We start from the raw sequence: 15,685 nt of genomic DNA, 5'->3' as shown, positions 1-15,685 counted from the left end.
ATCTTGCCCAAAAGGATAGTGAATAGTTAATTACAAAAAGGTATGAGATGGTCAATTGAAATTAAGGTTTTGCGAGATTACAGGGAAAACACAGAACAAGACTAAATTTTTAAAAATTAAATGCAGATGCTGCAAATCTGAAATATAAACAGAAAATTATGAAAAAAAAACTCAGTAGATCAGGCTGAGAGAAACAGTATTATTTCAGATTTACAAGTCCTTATCAGAGTTATCGGTTTCTCTTCAGACAGATGTTAGCCGATTTGCTGAGTTTTTTTCTAGCATTTTCTGTTTTTATGATTGAAGAGTAACAGCACTTAGATTGTTCTCTAATTTGAAGAAAAAAACTATTGGAAGAGGTCAGCAGATCAGACAGTGGACTTGGCATGAAAAGTCGTCCATTCCTTTCCCTCTACAGTTGCTGCCCAACTCACTGGGCTCCTCCAGTAGTTTGCTTCTGACATGAAAAGTACATGACATAATCCCACCCTGAAAACATTTTCCTTTTAATTGAAAAAAAGATGACAGGTGCCTAACCTTTCATCCAGAATCGTCGGGACCAGACACCTGCCGTTGTTCAGAATCATTTTAAAACGGTGGTCCCTTTAAGCAAATGCGATACTTCAAAAATTGCACAAAACGGAGTGCAAGGTGTTAAATGAATTTAAATAAAGACCATAATATCACCAGCATGTTTTTTTTTAAATTTTAAAGTAAAACTTCAAAATAAAATTGGCTCTGACGTTGCAGACATCTCAAACAGTGCAAATGCAGTAAACACACATTATAGCTCAATCATCGCATCAGAATGAACTCTTTAAAGATTTCTTCCAGTGTCGTCTGTTTAATTAAAAGGTTTCTATCTAAGCAGTCTCTCTTTAACTGAGTAAACAGCCATAATCTCATGATTACTGATAAATGAACATCGCTTTATCCCATCAATTAACTGATGGCACATTTTAACTGTAACATCCATGGGCAATTTTTCACCTATGCGCACAATGTCTTTGTCATGCTTATATGCAATGGTATGCAACATCATTTCAGCAATTTACCCATCACTCAAGGAATGCACAACGGGTGCCTCATTGTCAATATTCAGCACTTCTTTGATGTCAGCTGTCTCTAACGTGTTTACATTTTCTGCCGCAACACTTTTGGCCTAGGCAATGAGGTTAGCGATCATCCTCCTCTCGTTACTGACACAAGAACCTTCAAAGTCTTCACCTGTAGGCTCATTTTCATTAAACATTGTAGATGGCCAAAGTCTATGCCAAACATGTTTTAATGTTGCTTCAGTTACATTTCTCCATGCATCAACAAATCTGCAGAAGCTTTTTCGCCACAGATTTGGAGATATTTTATACCATGACACTTCTTAAATTTTTGTAGCCAACCATGTGAATATTTACACTCACCCACAAGGTTCAGTTTTGAGCTTGTTTCATTACAAGCAGACCAGTCAGTGGCACCCACTCAAGCACTCGGTCAATATCTACATTTTGTGCCCTGTGCCAAGTTTTCCTTTTATTCATCATTCTGTCATCATCACTCTCACTGTAAGACTTCAACAGCTGTTCTTTCTTCAAATCATATAGGGTGGACGACCCCACACCATAATCTTCCGTTCGACGATGCACAGACACACCACTAGCAAGCTTCCGCAATAACTCCACCTTCTGCACAATCGATAATGAAAGATGCTTCCTTTTCTGCATCTCACTGCTACCCATAGGGGACTCTGCTGCTCTCTTTGCCATGTTCATAGAGCAGATGTTAAATACTAAAAAAAAAGTGCTGGATTTTGGAGGTTGCCGATTTTCAGAATTCCAGATAAAAGGTTAGGGACCTATAACAAAATGTAGAGTTTGGAACTGTTGATTGAAATGCAGGAGATGACACTGTGGTACAAAAACTTGCTTGACCACTAATCATCTTCCCATCCTCATTAATAAAAACAAGGCATATGAACACAAAAATTGCAAATGCAGGTTACATATAAGGTTACACAATAAGAACAGGCCTTTCAACCATCAAATACCCATCTATTGCAATTCTAATGACCAGTACCTGCCTGTAGCCTTTGAGCCCTGATAATTCAAGTGTTCATCTAGATACTTAAACCTGAAGAATCTCTTCCCTCTCCACCCCCAAGAGTTGTGTATTCACTTCTCCAGGTGAAAACGGCTTCCTTGTAATTTTATCTTCTTCTCCAGAACAATCAAAGGAACTGCTCACACTAACCATCCAAGACTCTAAGATGTACAAAACAATATTTATTTATATAGATTAAATACTTGCCCTGCATATGTATTGTTTGTCTGTATGTGTGTTATGCCTGGTTGTGTGTCTGCATGTTTGGCACCGAGGACCAGAGAACAATGTTTCATTGGTTTGTACTTACTTATACAATCAGATGACAATAAGCTTGACTTCTGCAGGTTGTACCTCTTAAATCCGGCAACATTGGGACCTGGCCATCACAGAAATTGACCCCTAAGGGAACCCCCTATGTAAACACATCAAAGAAAGAACAAAGCATAAAAAAGGAAATAATACTATGGGGTGGCATGATTAGCATAGCGGTTATTGCAACGCCTTTACAGCACCAGCAATCGGGACTGGGGCTAGAGGCCCCCGCTATCTGTAGGGAGTTTTTACTAATGACAGCAGATTCAAATATGCCGACCAAAGAGCACCGGATAAGAGAGGTACAACCTGTATTCTTTAATCAGAATCATCCTCCCTCATCCCAAGGAAAACCAACCTATCCAGTCTACCTACCCTCATAACTGAAATGCTCTATCTCAGACAACACCCTAATGAATCCGTTCAGCTCCCCTTTTAATGCTTCATGTTCACATGTTTGTGTTGTGACTACAAGTGCACAGTGTTCCAAACAATATTTTATGAAGTTATACCATCATCGCCCTGCCCAGTTAATGAAATCAAATATCCTGTTTTGTCTTCAAAACTATCTGATCTACCTATGTTATCATTTTTGAGGAAAAGTGTACCTGTACACCAAGATTCCTCTGATCCTTTTAACACTCCCATTTATGTTTAATTAGTCCGCTAAATGCTTCCTCTCACATGTATTGGGATTAAATTCCATTTGTCAATGCTCTGCCCATTTTACCAACTCATCAACATATTCTGCAAGACAGATTACCAGTTTTCTGGTCATCAGTGAACTTATCAGTCATATTGTTAACATTCACATCCAAATTGTTAATTGTCAATGCAAGGATCCTAGTACCAATCCCTGTGGTTTCCAATCATAACATCCCTCCACCACCGCCCTCCTATTACCCGGCCAATTTTGATTCCACTTAGGCAACTTTCTTTGGATTCCATGAACTTTAAACTTTTGTACCTGTTTCCCCCAATCATTGGAAATAATTTTCCACCTTCTACAAAGCACCAGTCAGGAGTATGATGGAATGATTCATCTCCAAATCTCAAAGCAGACTCTCAGTACCAGCACACCATTCCTGCAGTGAATACCAAATACAAGAAAGACAACAATGATTTGCTCGTGTTTCTTCAGTAACTCCTCCCTCACCCATAATCTCTACCCCTAAGACAAAGAACAGCAGATTCACTAGAATCCTGTCACCTCCAAGTTCCTTTCCAAGTTACTGGCCTTAGTTGTGGGACTCTCTAGCACAGAGTTAAATTTCCACAGTAGTTCAAGAGAGTCCATCACAACCCTCCAAAATTCACTTCAGGAAAAGCAAAAAAAAAAAAAAATTTTTTTAAAGAATATGTCCACATTCAGTAAATGAATAAAAAATAGTACACAAGAACCACACACAAGAAGCTCATTTACCACAATGGGTCAATTACAAGCTGCGGAAACTTACCATCTTACAATGTTATGAGTAAACATCCCAAGGATCACAAAAAGAATGTGAAAACTTAAGTTTCAGTACCTGATAATTTGATTCATATTTCATAACACCACAAGTAGCACAAAACTCTGATTCCTCAAATGTCATTATCTTCCTCCAATATTTGGCCTCATCTCCCCTCCCAACTTCAGTTTGACTAGAATATTGGGGGCAAGACATTTTCATTTAATTTGACGTGAACTACTCATATGAAAGATGCACCAAGTTTGAACATGGCTGAATGACTGTGCCATGTCAACATACTAAATAGGCAGGTAACATTGTAAATATCTGTAAATAAAGGATTTATGATATGGATTGTGGGTTTTTTGTCACAAAGGGATTTTAATATGCAGATAGAAATTAAAAAGTGGAAGAATTGATGGACTGCGAGTTAATGATAACGTGAAATTTCATGTGCATGAAGATCAGGTGAAGAATAGATCTTGTTTAAGAGGTATTTTCAAAGCACTTTCAATGTAATCTTGCAACATATACTGGAGAGGACAGTGAACACATGATATGCCAAAAGAATAGACATTATGATAATAGGTTTCAAACCTAGAAGGTCAGGGACCAGAGTCAAAATATCTATGAAAGGAAGAGTTTTCCTTGCATTTCATTTAGAAAAGCAATTTCCAACAAATGGGCCAGTATTTTATCTTGGGTAGGAGGGTTTCCAGCTTTGACAGCTACTAGCTGAGTATTCCATTTCAGTTTTTGAGCAATTGTAGGATCTGAAGAAAAGCAAAGCACATTGAACAATGGAAAAGTTACATGTGGTACAGTTTAAAAAAGAAAACTTTTGAGATGTCAGAATCTTGTAGTCCACAAATGAAGTTTTCATACAACTTCACATAGCCCCAGAAGATGGTGGTTATCTGGGACAGCTGCCGTAGATGGTGGCAGAAGCAAGTACATTTAAAAGGCATTTGTACAGGTGCAGAGAGGTATGAATGGCTTGGGGGGAGATATGCCTATCAAGAGGCAGTAGCATTGGGATGGGCAAGCTGCCGAAAAGGGCCCATTTCTGTACTGCACAATTCTAAGAGAAATCCAACTGTGCAGAAATATGCAAACTGCTAATGCAAGTACATTGTAGAAACAGGCAAGTACACTGTCGAAACATTTCACTCAGAAAATTGCTTCTGGCATTCTACTGCATAGCCTCTATTCTGAAAGTTAGTTGAAAAAAAATCTTTTTGTAGTAATTTTCTTTCTTCTTCAATCCAAACTGCTGCCAGTGTAAGTTTCAGTCCCAGCAACTCTCCAACTCCTTATTCATAGTAAATGTTTCCCAAGGTGGTGAATGTTGCAAGATTACATTGAAAGTGCTTTGAAAATACCTCTTAAACAAGATCTATTCTTCACCTGATCTTCATGCACATGAAATTTCACGTTATCATTAACTCGCAGTCCATCAATTCTTCCACTTTTTAATTTCTATCTGCATATTAAAATCCCTTTGTGACAAAAAACCCACAATCCATATCAATTCAATCTCCGCCATCACACATTCTCATTTTCAGCTCTTAGCTAATTAGACCTTATTCTGGAATTCTATCTCACATTTCTTGCACCGTTCTACCTCTGTTCATCATTATGGTTCTGAAATCCTGGTTCACTGACTATTTTGTTCACCATTTCCAGCATATTTCATTTTGTGCAGAGAGCCTTACAATATCTTACAGAAATAAAAGATGCAGTTATTGGTCACAGGCCAAGGTAGTTCATTTTCCTATCCCTTCCAGGAACACCAAAGGTAAACTGACACATTTATCACAACCTGGACTGAAATCAGCTAAATGAGAAAAAAAAAATCTTGGCGCAGAATCTTGTGGCAATGTGGCTTGGTGCTACAATAAATGATACATTTATCTCCAACTCTTTTTTGTTATTTATTGTATTGTTGCTGAACAAATTTATAATTCTCTATCACCAAATTAGATTTTCTTTTAGAGGACTTGGTTAAATAACAAAATCATGTTTGTCCTCATAAGTGCTTCAATACTCTCTTCTTCTAGAAATGTTCCAGATTTTAGATATCACAAAACAAATACATAAAGCTGGTTCAAATACGGAAAACAAGAAACACAACTTAAATTTACACGACATTATGTTGTAAATAATTCTATGAGATATTACAATTGATGAAGTATATTTAAATAAATCACCATCACAATATAGGAAATCAGGAACCATGTGATCTGGTGGAAAAAAATTGGAAATGTTAAGTATTAAATGTTAACTGTTAAACACAGCACCTCTACTTCCTCAGGAGTTTGCAGAGGTTTGGTACGACACCAGAAACCCTGACAACTTTCTACAGATGTGTGATGGAAAGTGTGCTGACTGGCTACATCACAGTCTTGCATTGGGGCACCAATGACTCTGAGCGTAAAGCTCTCCAAAAGGTAGTGGACTCAGCCCAGGACATCATAGGCAAAACCCTCCTTACTATCGACAACATCTGCTGGGAGCTCTGTTGTCAGAGAGCAGCAGCAGCAATCATCAAGGATCCACACCACCCAGCACACTCTTGGTTCTTGTTGCTACCAAGCAGTATAGGTGCCACAAGACTCACACCACCAGGACCTGGAACACCTGCTACCCCTCCACCATCAGACTCCTCAACAACAAACTCAATCAGGGACTCATTTAAGGACTCTTACTTTTGCATTTTACTGATTTTTAAAATTCTCTCTGTATTGCAATCAGTTTGTTTACATTCATTATCTGCTTAACAGTTCTTTATATGTATATGCTGTGTACAATTTATTTTGCACTACCAATAAGTGGCAACTCTGCCTCACCTTCAGAAAAAAATGAATCTCAGGGTTGTATGTGATGTCAAGTATGTACTCTTTACAATAAATCTGAAATCTAATATAAATAACTGGAATCTGCAATGTGAATAATTATTTTCATTAGTATGACTAACTGTGCAGGATTGCTCATTTTTAATACAATGAATTTGACTGAAGCATCAGAAAGATCCCAAAATGCAATTCAATACATTTTACACAAAAGAAAACAAGGCTCCAAGGAACAAATTATCTACCTCATAAATTCCATAAAATTTCCCATACAAATGAAATATAGCACAGAAAATTCCTAATACCATATTAAGTATATAATTGGGTTATTAAAAATTCACACATTTTGAAAGTATACAAACACCACATAACAATGCCTATCTGCAAAATTGTTTCCAAAATTCATGGAGTGCATAGTGATGTTGCTATTAAAGATTCAGTAACCAGGGCCCTATCTGGACCTTGGGTTCTACTGTATAGAGTTTACATGTTATGAATAGAAAAGCAGGGTAGAGGGGGTTGACTGGTCTACTCTTCATATTCCTGTGTCAGATGCCATGCAAGGATGCACATTTATAGCCATTATACATTTTTACATGCTTTTGCTTTCAGTTCGGATATTTTACTACAACATCCCTATCCCCTGCTTTTCCATTAAGGTCATTACTGATCCAATCGTACCTGCTCTCTGGTCATACTGCTTGAATTCCCTATAGTCTCCCAATATTTTATAACTCTGCTCCGAGCTCTCTTGGGTAATCGAAACACTTATGATCTTCAAGGGTGAAATTTCTCCTCTTCTCCATCTGATATGGGCACTTCTTTATTCTGAAATTATACTCCAATTCTGGATACCCTCACAAGTGGAAACATTGTCACAGCATCCCCCTTCGAAGTGGAAACATTGTCTCAGCATGTTATAGAAGATAATTTCTCAATTTTTTTATCCCTCCTCCCAGGAATCAATCAAGTGAATTTTCTCTGCATTACATATAAAAGTACATTTTTCTTAAATATGGAGAACTAAATTGTATGTATTATTCCAGATGTGCTCATACCAGCTTCCTGTGCAGTTAAATAAACATTTATACTCAACATGCATCACACAAAGTAAAGCTGAAAGAAATTATACTTTTTTTTGAAGTCACATAATATAGGCAGTGTCTTATTGAACTACTAATTATTTAACACCCCAAGGCAAAAACGTTGATAAATGGAAAATGTTTCTGCACTATTTATTTCAACTGACCAAATCTAATGTCTTTTTGCCAAACTTCTCAGGTAAAATGTCAACTTCCCACAGTCTTCTTGTCCCTTATCATTCTACTTGACTGTGCACATCCATAACAATAGAAATGTGACAGTAGGACAATCAGACAAAAGTGGATACTGAATCTCACAGAAGCTTTTTTAAATAGTGTTGCAAAACGATCAGTGGCAAATAAAGTATATTATGAATGTGCCAATAAAATGTCATAATTATATACACAGTTCATAAAAATTCTTAAGACAGACTAAAATATATTCTCCTCTCTGTGGAAGAACAAAGAAGCCTCAATTTAACAGATTTTTTTAACCTAAAGAAATTGTTACAATAAAATACTATATCTAGCAGATTAGACTGAAGTGCACATCACCAACCATTTTTTTTTAAATTCTGTGGCAATTAAGGTATCATTGTCCACCTCAATGGGAAAGTCCTCACTTGTTCCTATTCTTTCCGTTCCAATCTCAGCCAGGATACTTCCATATAGGACATCCTTTACAGTCCCTTGACCACATCTTCTTCATCTACATGTTGCCACTTGGCAAAAGTGAATCGTACTGCACAGAAATGCAGTGTCTTGGCCTGCGTGGTCCATACTATTCTACACTAATCCAATTTCCCTGCATTAGGCCCATGTCCCTCTATAACTTTACTATCCAAGTACCTGTCCAAATGCCTTTCAAATGTTGTAATTATATTCAACTGCACCTCCTCTACCAATTCATTCCAGATAACAAACATCCACTGTGTGAAAAACGAACTCTTCAGACCTCCTTTTAAATTTATCCTCTTAGCTGCTCCCTCTAGCTCTGGACTCCTCTACTCTAGGTAATAAATTCAACGAATCCTATCCACGTCGTTCAATAGATGCATACATCAGGATGCTCTTTATTGACTAAAGTTCAGCATTTAACACCATCATCCCCTCAAAACTGATCAGCAGACTTGGGAGTTAACATCCCACTGTGTAATTGGATCATGGATTTCCTCACCTCCAGACCACAATCAGTGAAGATTGGTAAGAACATCTCCTCCACAATCTCCATCAGTACCGGAGCACCACAGGGCTGTGTTCTTATGCTGCCTGCTCTACTCACTTTACACCTATGACTGTGTGACTTGGAACAACAATAACACCTATCTACAAATTTACTGACAATACCACAGTAGTGCATTGTATAAAGGATGGGGAATGAGTCAGCATACAGAATGGAGATTGAAAACTTGACTGAACGGTGCACCAATAACTACCTTGCACTCAATGTCACCAAAACTAAGGAGCTGATTGTTGACTTCAGGAAATGAAAGCGAAAGGTATATAATCCAGAGATAATTGGGGGAAATCAGAGGTGGAGAGGGTGAGCAAATTTTTAGGTTCTTGAGAGTCACTATCTGGAGGATCTTTCCTGGACCTGACACACCAATGGCATCATGAGAAAAGCACGATAATATCTCTACTTCCTCAGGATTGTGGAGAGGATTGGTATGACATCAGAAAACCTGGCAAATTTCTACAGATGTGTGGTGAAAAGTGTGCTAACCGGCTGCATCACAGTCTGGTATGGGAACACAAACACACCTAAGCATAAAGACCTCCAGAAGGTAGTGGACACAGCCCAGGATATCACAGGCAAAACCCTCCCCACTACTGAATACATCTACAGGGAATGCTGCTGTCAGAGGGCAGCAGCAATCATCAAAGACCCACACCACCCAGCACACACTCTGTTCTCTTTCTTCTTTCTCTCTGCCATCAGGAAAGAGGTATAGATGCTACAGGACTCACACAACCAGGTTCAGGAACAGCTGCTACCCCTCCACCATCAGACTCCTCAACAACAAACTCAATCAGAGACTAATTTAAGGACTCTTGTGCACTTTATTGATTTTCTTTGCTCTCTCTGTATTGCAGTTTGTTGCATTTGTTACCTGTTTATAGTTTTTTTGATTGTTTATACGTTCATGCCGTGAGCTGTTTATTTTTGCACTACCAATTAATTAGTGGTAGTTCTGCCGCACATGCAGGAAAAAGGAATCTCAGAGTTGTATGTGATGTCATGTATGTACTCTGACAAGAAATCTGAAATCTATAATGTGGCAATCAAAACTGTACCCAGTACTCCAAATGCTTTGTCCGACTGCACCATGGCTTCCTTCTGGGCACCTCCCCAGCTTCTTTCACCCTTCATATATATATTTTTACTTTTTAAAAAATCCTAGTCTTGATAAACGGTTCAAGTACAAAATGTTGATTGGCCATTTCTACCCATGGATGCTGTGTACGCCAGAAACTCTTTGTGTGTTCTACTATTCCAATGCTCTCAAAACATCAGCTGGCCCTGAACTAAGATGTTGAAGTCTCCATCAGTTCCATTCATCCACCATCTCCATTAGCTATATTGTCTCAGATTCCACTTTAAAATCTTCCTGGTATCTGTCGGCATCACTACCATACTATTCTCCCAAGCCATTCTCTGGGACTCAATATCCCACTCCGTACCTGGATTCTGGACTAACAGAAAGACCACAGTCTGTCTAGGTCAGCGGCAGAATATCAAGTGCCATCACGCTAAGCACTGGTGCACCTCAGGGCTGTGTGCTCAGCCCACTCCTGTTCATGATCCACAACTGCATGATTAGATCCAGCTCTAACAGAATCATCACATTTGCAGATCATATGACAGTAGTTGGTCTCATCAACCACAATGATGAGTCACACTCCAAAGAGGTGGAAAATCTTATGATATGATGTGAGAATAACTACCTGAGTTTCAATACAGACAAGACACAGAAGATGATTGTGGACTTCAGGAGGACTAGGAACAACTACCCTCCACTACCTATTCATGACTTGGCAGTGGAGTGGACCAAGCTCCTTGGAGCCTACTTAACTTGTGACCTATCCTGGACCCACAACATCTCTTCACTTGTCAGGAAGACGCAACGGTGACTGCACTTCCAGAGAAGACTGAGGCGAGCAAAGTTAATGGCCACCATCATGTCAACTTTCTACAGGAGCTCTACTGAGAGCTTCCTACCAGGCTGCATCACTGTGTTGTACAGTTGCTGCAGAGAAATGGATTGGAGAGGTCAATCTACAGGACCATAAGAGGAGCAGAGGATCACTGGGATCTCCCTCCCCTCAATGACATGATCTACTGGGATTGTTGTCCAATGAGAGTGTGCAAAATTGTTGAGAACCCCTGGAAACCCCACACACATCTTTCAGCTACTCCCGTTGGGAAAGAGATACTGGAGTATCAGAGCCAGAACCACCAGGCTGGGAATCAGCTTCTTTCCTCTGGCAGTGAGACTGTTGAATTGCTGAATGATCTGCTCATACTAGCCCTCCAAGACTCTACTATCTACTCAACAATATTTATTTATTTTTAGATAGGTACTGCATATGTATCGCTTGTCTGGTTGTGTTTTTGCACCGAGGATCAGAGAACACTTTCTTTCATCAGGTTGCACTTGTAAAATTGGACGTGAAACAGTTCAAGCAGGCAACTTTTGCTTGGATTCTCAGGGTAAATATGCACCAACTCAGGGTTTAGAGATATTCTTCTTCATTCAGAAGTAAAGCAGTGCACAAAATAAGTGACTCCACTAGGAAGTTACTACGCCATCACTTGTAAATTTTAGCAACATGTATGTGTAAGTATTGAAAATTTGAAAATGAAGAACCCATCTGGTGATAAAGGAATTATATAATTGGCCTGAGAACGGTACTGCAGGTTTAAAATTAAGGTTTGCTTATTCTAGGTATATTTTAAAATTTGCAAATTTCAATAATATTTCATGTTATGCCCACAACTGTTAAACACTAATTTCCTGGTTTTCAGTTGTTATAAATGATGGATATTTCAATTTTTTTTTAATCCAATGCGTTGACTTATGAAGGCCATTTATTTCTTTCAGGACAACTAGTTCTTACTAGTCAATGCAAGGCACACCACATATCTCATGCCACTGTTCTCTGTCGACATGGCATGACAGATGCAAGCTGTGAATGGCTTTTGGTGAAGCAACATGATGCACCTTATGTGCGAAGAAGGAAAAAAATGTCACAAGTTTCCTCAGTTCATAAGCACCACTGAGATGAAGGTGGAAACCGCTCGCCCTATCCACAAAACTATTCAAATAGCAGCGATCGTTTCCCAGAATGTCGAGTTAGGACGTACAGAAAAAGTCGGATTCTTGACGTCGGTGATAAAATTAAAACACGTTATTTTTAAATGCTCTGTTCTTCCTTGTCACACCGGGGTGGAGCAATGGCTTCAAATGTAGCAAAGTTCATGCAGTCGTTCCAAAATGAATTGGCTGATTATTATTCTTATATCTATTTACTGATTTGTTTTAACACTGTTCACCCCCCTCCTTGTCCACAGAGTGTCGAAGGCTTCAGTTAAGATGCAGCAAGCTCTGCCAATGAGGCACCGACTCCATACAACAACGAGAACACTCATTCCTGTCCACCGGCTTCCCATGACCATTCAAAATACAATACCCATTTCATGGGTCATGAACAAAAAAAAAGAGTGGCACATCATTTTTATCTCGTTATTGCCCCCCCCCCCTCCCCTCCCTGGAGCAAAGCTTCTTCGAGCCGCTCTGCTTTGCAGGCTGCACAATCGCACAAAAGTGACCAACACCCGACTGGATCCGGTTGTCCTTTACCTGCTGGCCTTGCCGCTCCTGCCGCTATGCCCGTGGCTCCACGTCTCAAGGCAGGGTTGTCGCCGTGGCCCTGGCAGACGGCCTGCGGCTGAACGCCGCTTGCCCTCGGCTGGCTGCAGAAAGGCGAGTTTGTGCCGCTGCCACCGAGTTCCGACCTGGATCGAGACCGCGTCCGGGGAGCTTCCAGCAAGGGGTGCGGAGCAGCCGTGGGGAATCTGCCCGCGCCGCGGTCCCACAGCTCCTGCCGCGCCAGCATCTCGGAGCCCGGGCCCCCGCCCGCTTCAGGGTTACTCGGGGGCCGTGATTGTTCGGCGGATGCTCCTTGATCGTGGCTTCGATCGCCGCTCTCTTTGGGCGGAGACGGCCCGACCCGCAGCCGGGGATAGAGACAGGGCTCCTGAGCCGAGTGAGAAGGCGAGGCGATCGGCATCTGGTGCCGTGGGCAAAGGCGGAGGGAAGAGGCGCAGGCCCCAGGGGAGGGGAGGCGAGAGCGGGCCGCGTTGGGGAAGGGAAGCCGATCGGTGGAGAGTCGGCGAGGGCCTGGAAGGGGCAGGGCAGCGGGCAGGAGAGGAACCGGGAGGCAGTGAAAGGCGGAAGACGCGAGGAGGTTGCAGTCGGTGGGAGCTGGTATTCGCGACGATGCCAAAGTTGCGGGACTTTGTATCAAACGGCGGCGACAGGAACAATAACCGGAGGGCGGCAGGGGCAGGCCGAGAGCTCTTACTGGCGGCTCTGCGCCGACCGAGGCCCCGCGGCTGGTCCGTAGCTCGGTGTGGGCCTGGCCCGGCTCAGGGCTTGGCCAAGGTCCAGTCTCTGTCCGCCTTACTCGGTCGTTTCGCTTCGTTTTCCGTCTATCGTCGGCTCGAAGGCTGCGATCAGACGCCACAAGTTTCTGTAATCTGTTATTTTCCTCCTTCCTGTTATTTTTTTTTAATTTGGGGGTGGTGGGATTTCTTTTTTTGCGCCACCTCCTCCTTCCCGTCCGTGGCCCCCGGACTTCTCTCCCAGTGTGTGCGCCTTGTGCCGGGGGCCGGGTTATTTACAGCGGCCTCATGTGCTGCTGACTCAACCCGCTCTCATGGGTTGCGTTCCTCGCCAGAGGAAAGGGAGGAGAGGAATGAATTAATGATTGCGAGTCACTGACTTTCAGCTTTCCGCCCGCAACACAGCAAGACCCCCACAGCCTGTCACCCCAAATCCGAATCAACTTCATTCAAAAGACGTTTCCAACTTCAATTCACGCTCGAAACAAATTCAAGCCCCAAAACAGTATTGACCCCACTTCAATACAAATCCACGTCAACCCCTGACACTCATCCAAATTACATTCCCAGACTCTATCCTGACTCAACGACTTCCCTCGCCCAATACAATCCAGTTGCTGGACCTATTCCATTTCTATGTTAAGCCAATCCGAATCGAAGTTAGAATTTAAACCTAAATAGAAGCTCGACTCAGCAAACGTCCTAAACCTAGTTGATGGCGATGTCTTTTGAGTGTTTTGTCTCGAATGATGAATATAGTTGGTTGGAATGAAGGTAAACAGGTTTACATGTGCGTGCAGCAAACCCTTTGAGTTCCTGTCCACCTGCACGAACCTGGCCGCACATCCAGCAGGAGAGGTGCCATACTCAGAATAAATGCAAAGATCAAAAGGATTTCAGCTCCAGACTCAATCCATCAAACTGGATCTTCAGCGGCAGCAGGAAATGAGGGCAGCGGCGGCATTGATCGCATAACCACGTTATTTGCTGCGGAGTTGTTTTCTAGTTCATGGAGTTGTTCGGCACTGAAATCATTGCGATGATGTCTGATTCCCTTTGCTGTCTTTTTTTGGTCACCGTCGATTTAAAGGGTGCGATCGACGATTTGTTGTCGATTGCGCTGGGCTGAGCGGCACTGAAGGAGGAGGAGTGAACAAGGCAGCTGCCTGTTATTTACTAACATTGGCAAAAGCTGGGGGTTGTGGGACTCTCCAGAACAGAGGACTCATGTGCTGGTTTGTTATTTCATGTTTGAAGCCTTTTGTTTAGCATTAGGAAAGAGAAAGGGCTGCCGTGATTTACTAATAGATAACGACCATGGAGGAATTCAACTCTGGAGTCATTGTGTTTCACATTTCTGGTGGACAATACGACTTTTTACATTTAACGCACCAACGATACACACAAAGAATATAGATTAAAGGGGCATGGAAATGATTGCGAATACCCATTTTTAGAGACCGTCCAGAAGCGTTTGATCCATTTTCCAGGCGTAACGTTGTGGCAGATCGTTGGGCTACATTGTTTTCTGATATTTCCAATATTTTATAAATTGACAGGCTCGGGCTTTTTCCAATAATTTCCAGTTCGAAATGTTTTACAATTTGCGTGTTATAGACCCTTTCAGGCTATTAAAATATTCCCAGTTCGAAAATCAGCCCGTTGTGGGCATGCTAATAAAACTGTTTTGAAGATATGGATACTATTATTTCGCTCTGGGGCGAAAGAGCTTGGAATAGGTGTGCTCTTTCTCGATTCAGGATTGAGCACATAAAATAGGATGACGCTGTCGAGGGACTGTATTGTCTGAATGATATGGGTGATGTCTGACAGTTCACTTTTATAATAAGCATGCTCAGGTATTATTCACAGACAGCCCCCCCCCCCCCCCCCCAAGCAATACCACCAATAACCATCGTTTACTCGCATTACACTCCTCTATCCAAAGTCATCTAAAACATGAAGATTATTGTACCATTTTGACAAAAAAAGGAATCAACTAAATTGTTTTAATTGTTGATTTTTAAAAAGTTTTACATTCTCACACATTTTATAGGTGTGTGCAGGACATTGTTCATAAAATTCTTGACTGCGGTATTTTTGTTTATATGTTTATTATTCCTATAAATTTTACTTTTATAATCTTCCTGTCATCTTCTCATTTTAAAGGGAAAGACAGGAATATAGTTTTGCCAAATTACAACTGTAGTCAGATGCAGATTATTGTTACACAAAAAGGAATTAACCCAATTTTTAAAAAAATGA

At 41.1% G+C, this 15,685-nt stretch overlaps 1 protein-coding gene across 4 annotated transcripts in view; it reads right to left on the bottom strand.

Annotated features, from left to right (window-relative positions):
* The window catches only part of LOC138757924 (E3 ubiquitin-protein ligase RNF38), a 130,426-nt gene extending 115,985 nt beyond the window's left edge, over window positions 1–14,441 (bottom strand). Inside the window, exon 1 of one of the 4 annotated variants that reach the window (XM_069926080.1) lies at window positions 14,209–14,441. In XM_069926080.1, coding sequence (XP_069782181.1) covers window positions 14,209–14,266 — 58 coding nt within the window. In that variant the 5' untranslated portion in view covers window positions 14,267–14,441. Of the gene's footprint in view, window positions 1–12,656; window positions 14,154–14,208 lie in introns of those variants that run through there. The other 3 variants (XM_069926069.1, XM_069926088.1, XM_069926075.1) reach the window with 3 other exon arrangements.
* Window positions 14,442–15,685: the final 1,244 nt, after the last annotated feature.

The sequence above is a fragment of the Narcine bancroftii genome, chromosome 1 (genome assembly GCF_036971445.1).
Source record: "Narcine bancroftii isolate sNarBan1 chromosome 1, sNarBan1.hap1, whole genome shotgun sequence".
NCBI classification, from domain to species: domain Eukaryota; kingdom Metazoa; phylum Chordata; class Chondrichthyes; order Torpediniformes; family Narcinidae; genus Narcine; species Narcine bancroftii.
Note: the sequence above shows the minus strand (reverse complement) of the source record. Positions and strands in the feature narration are given on the sequence as shown.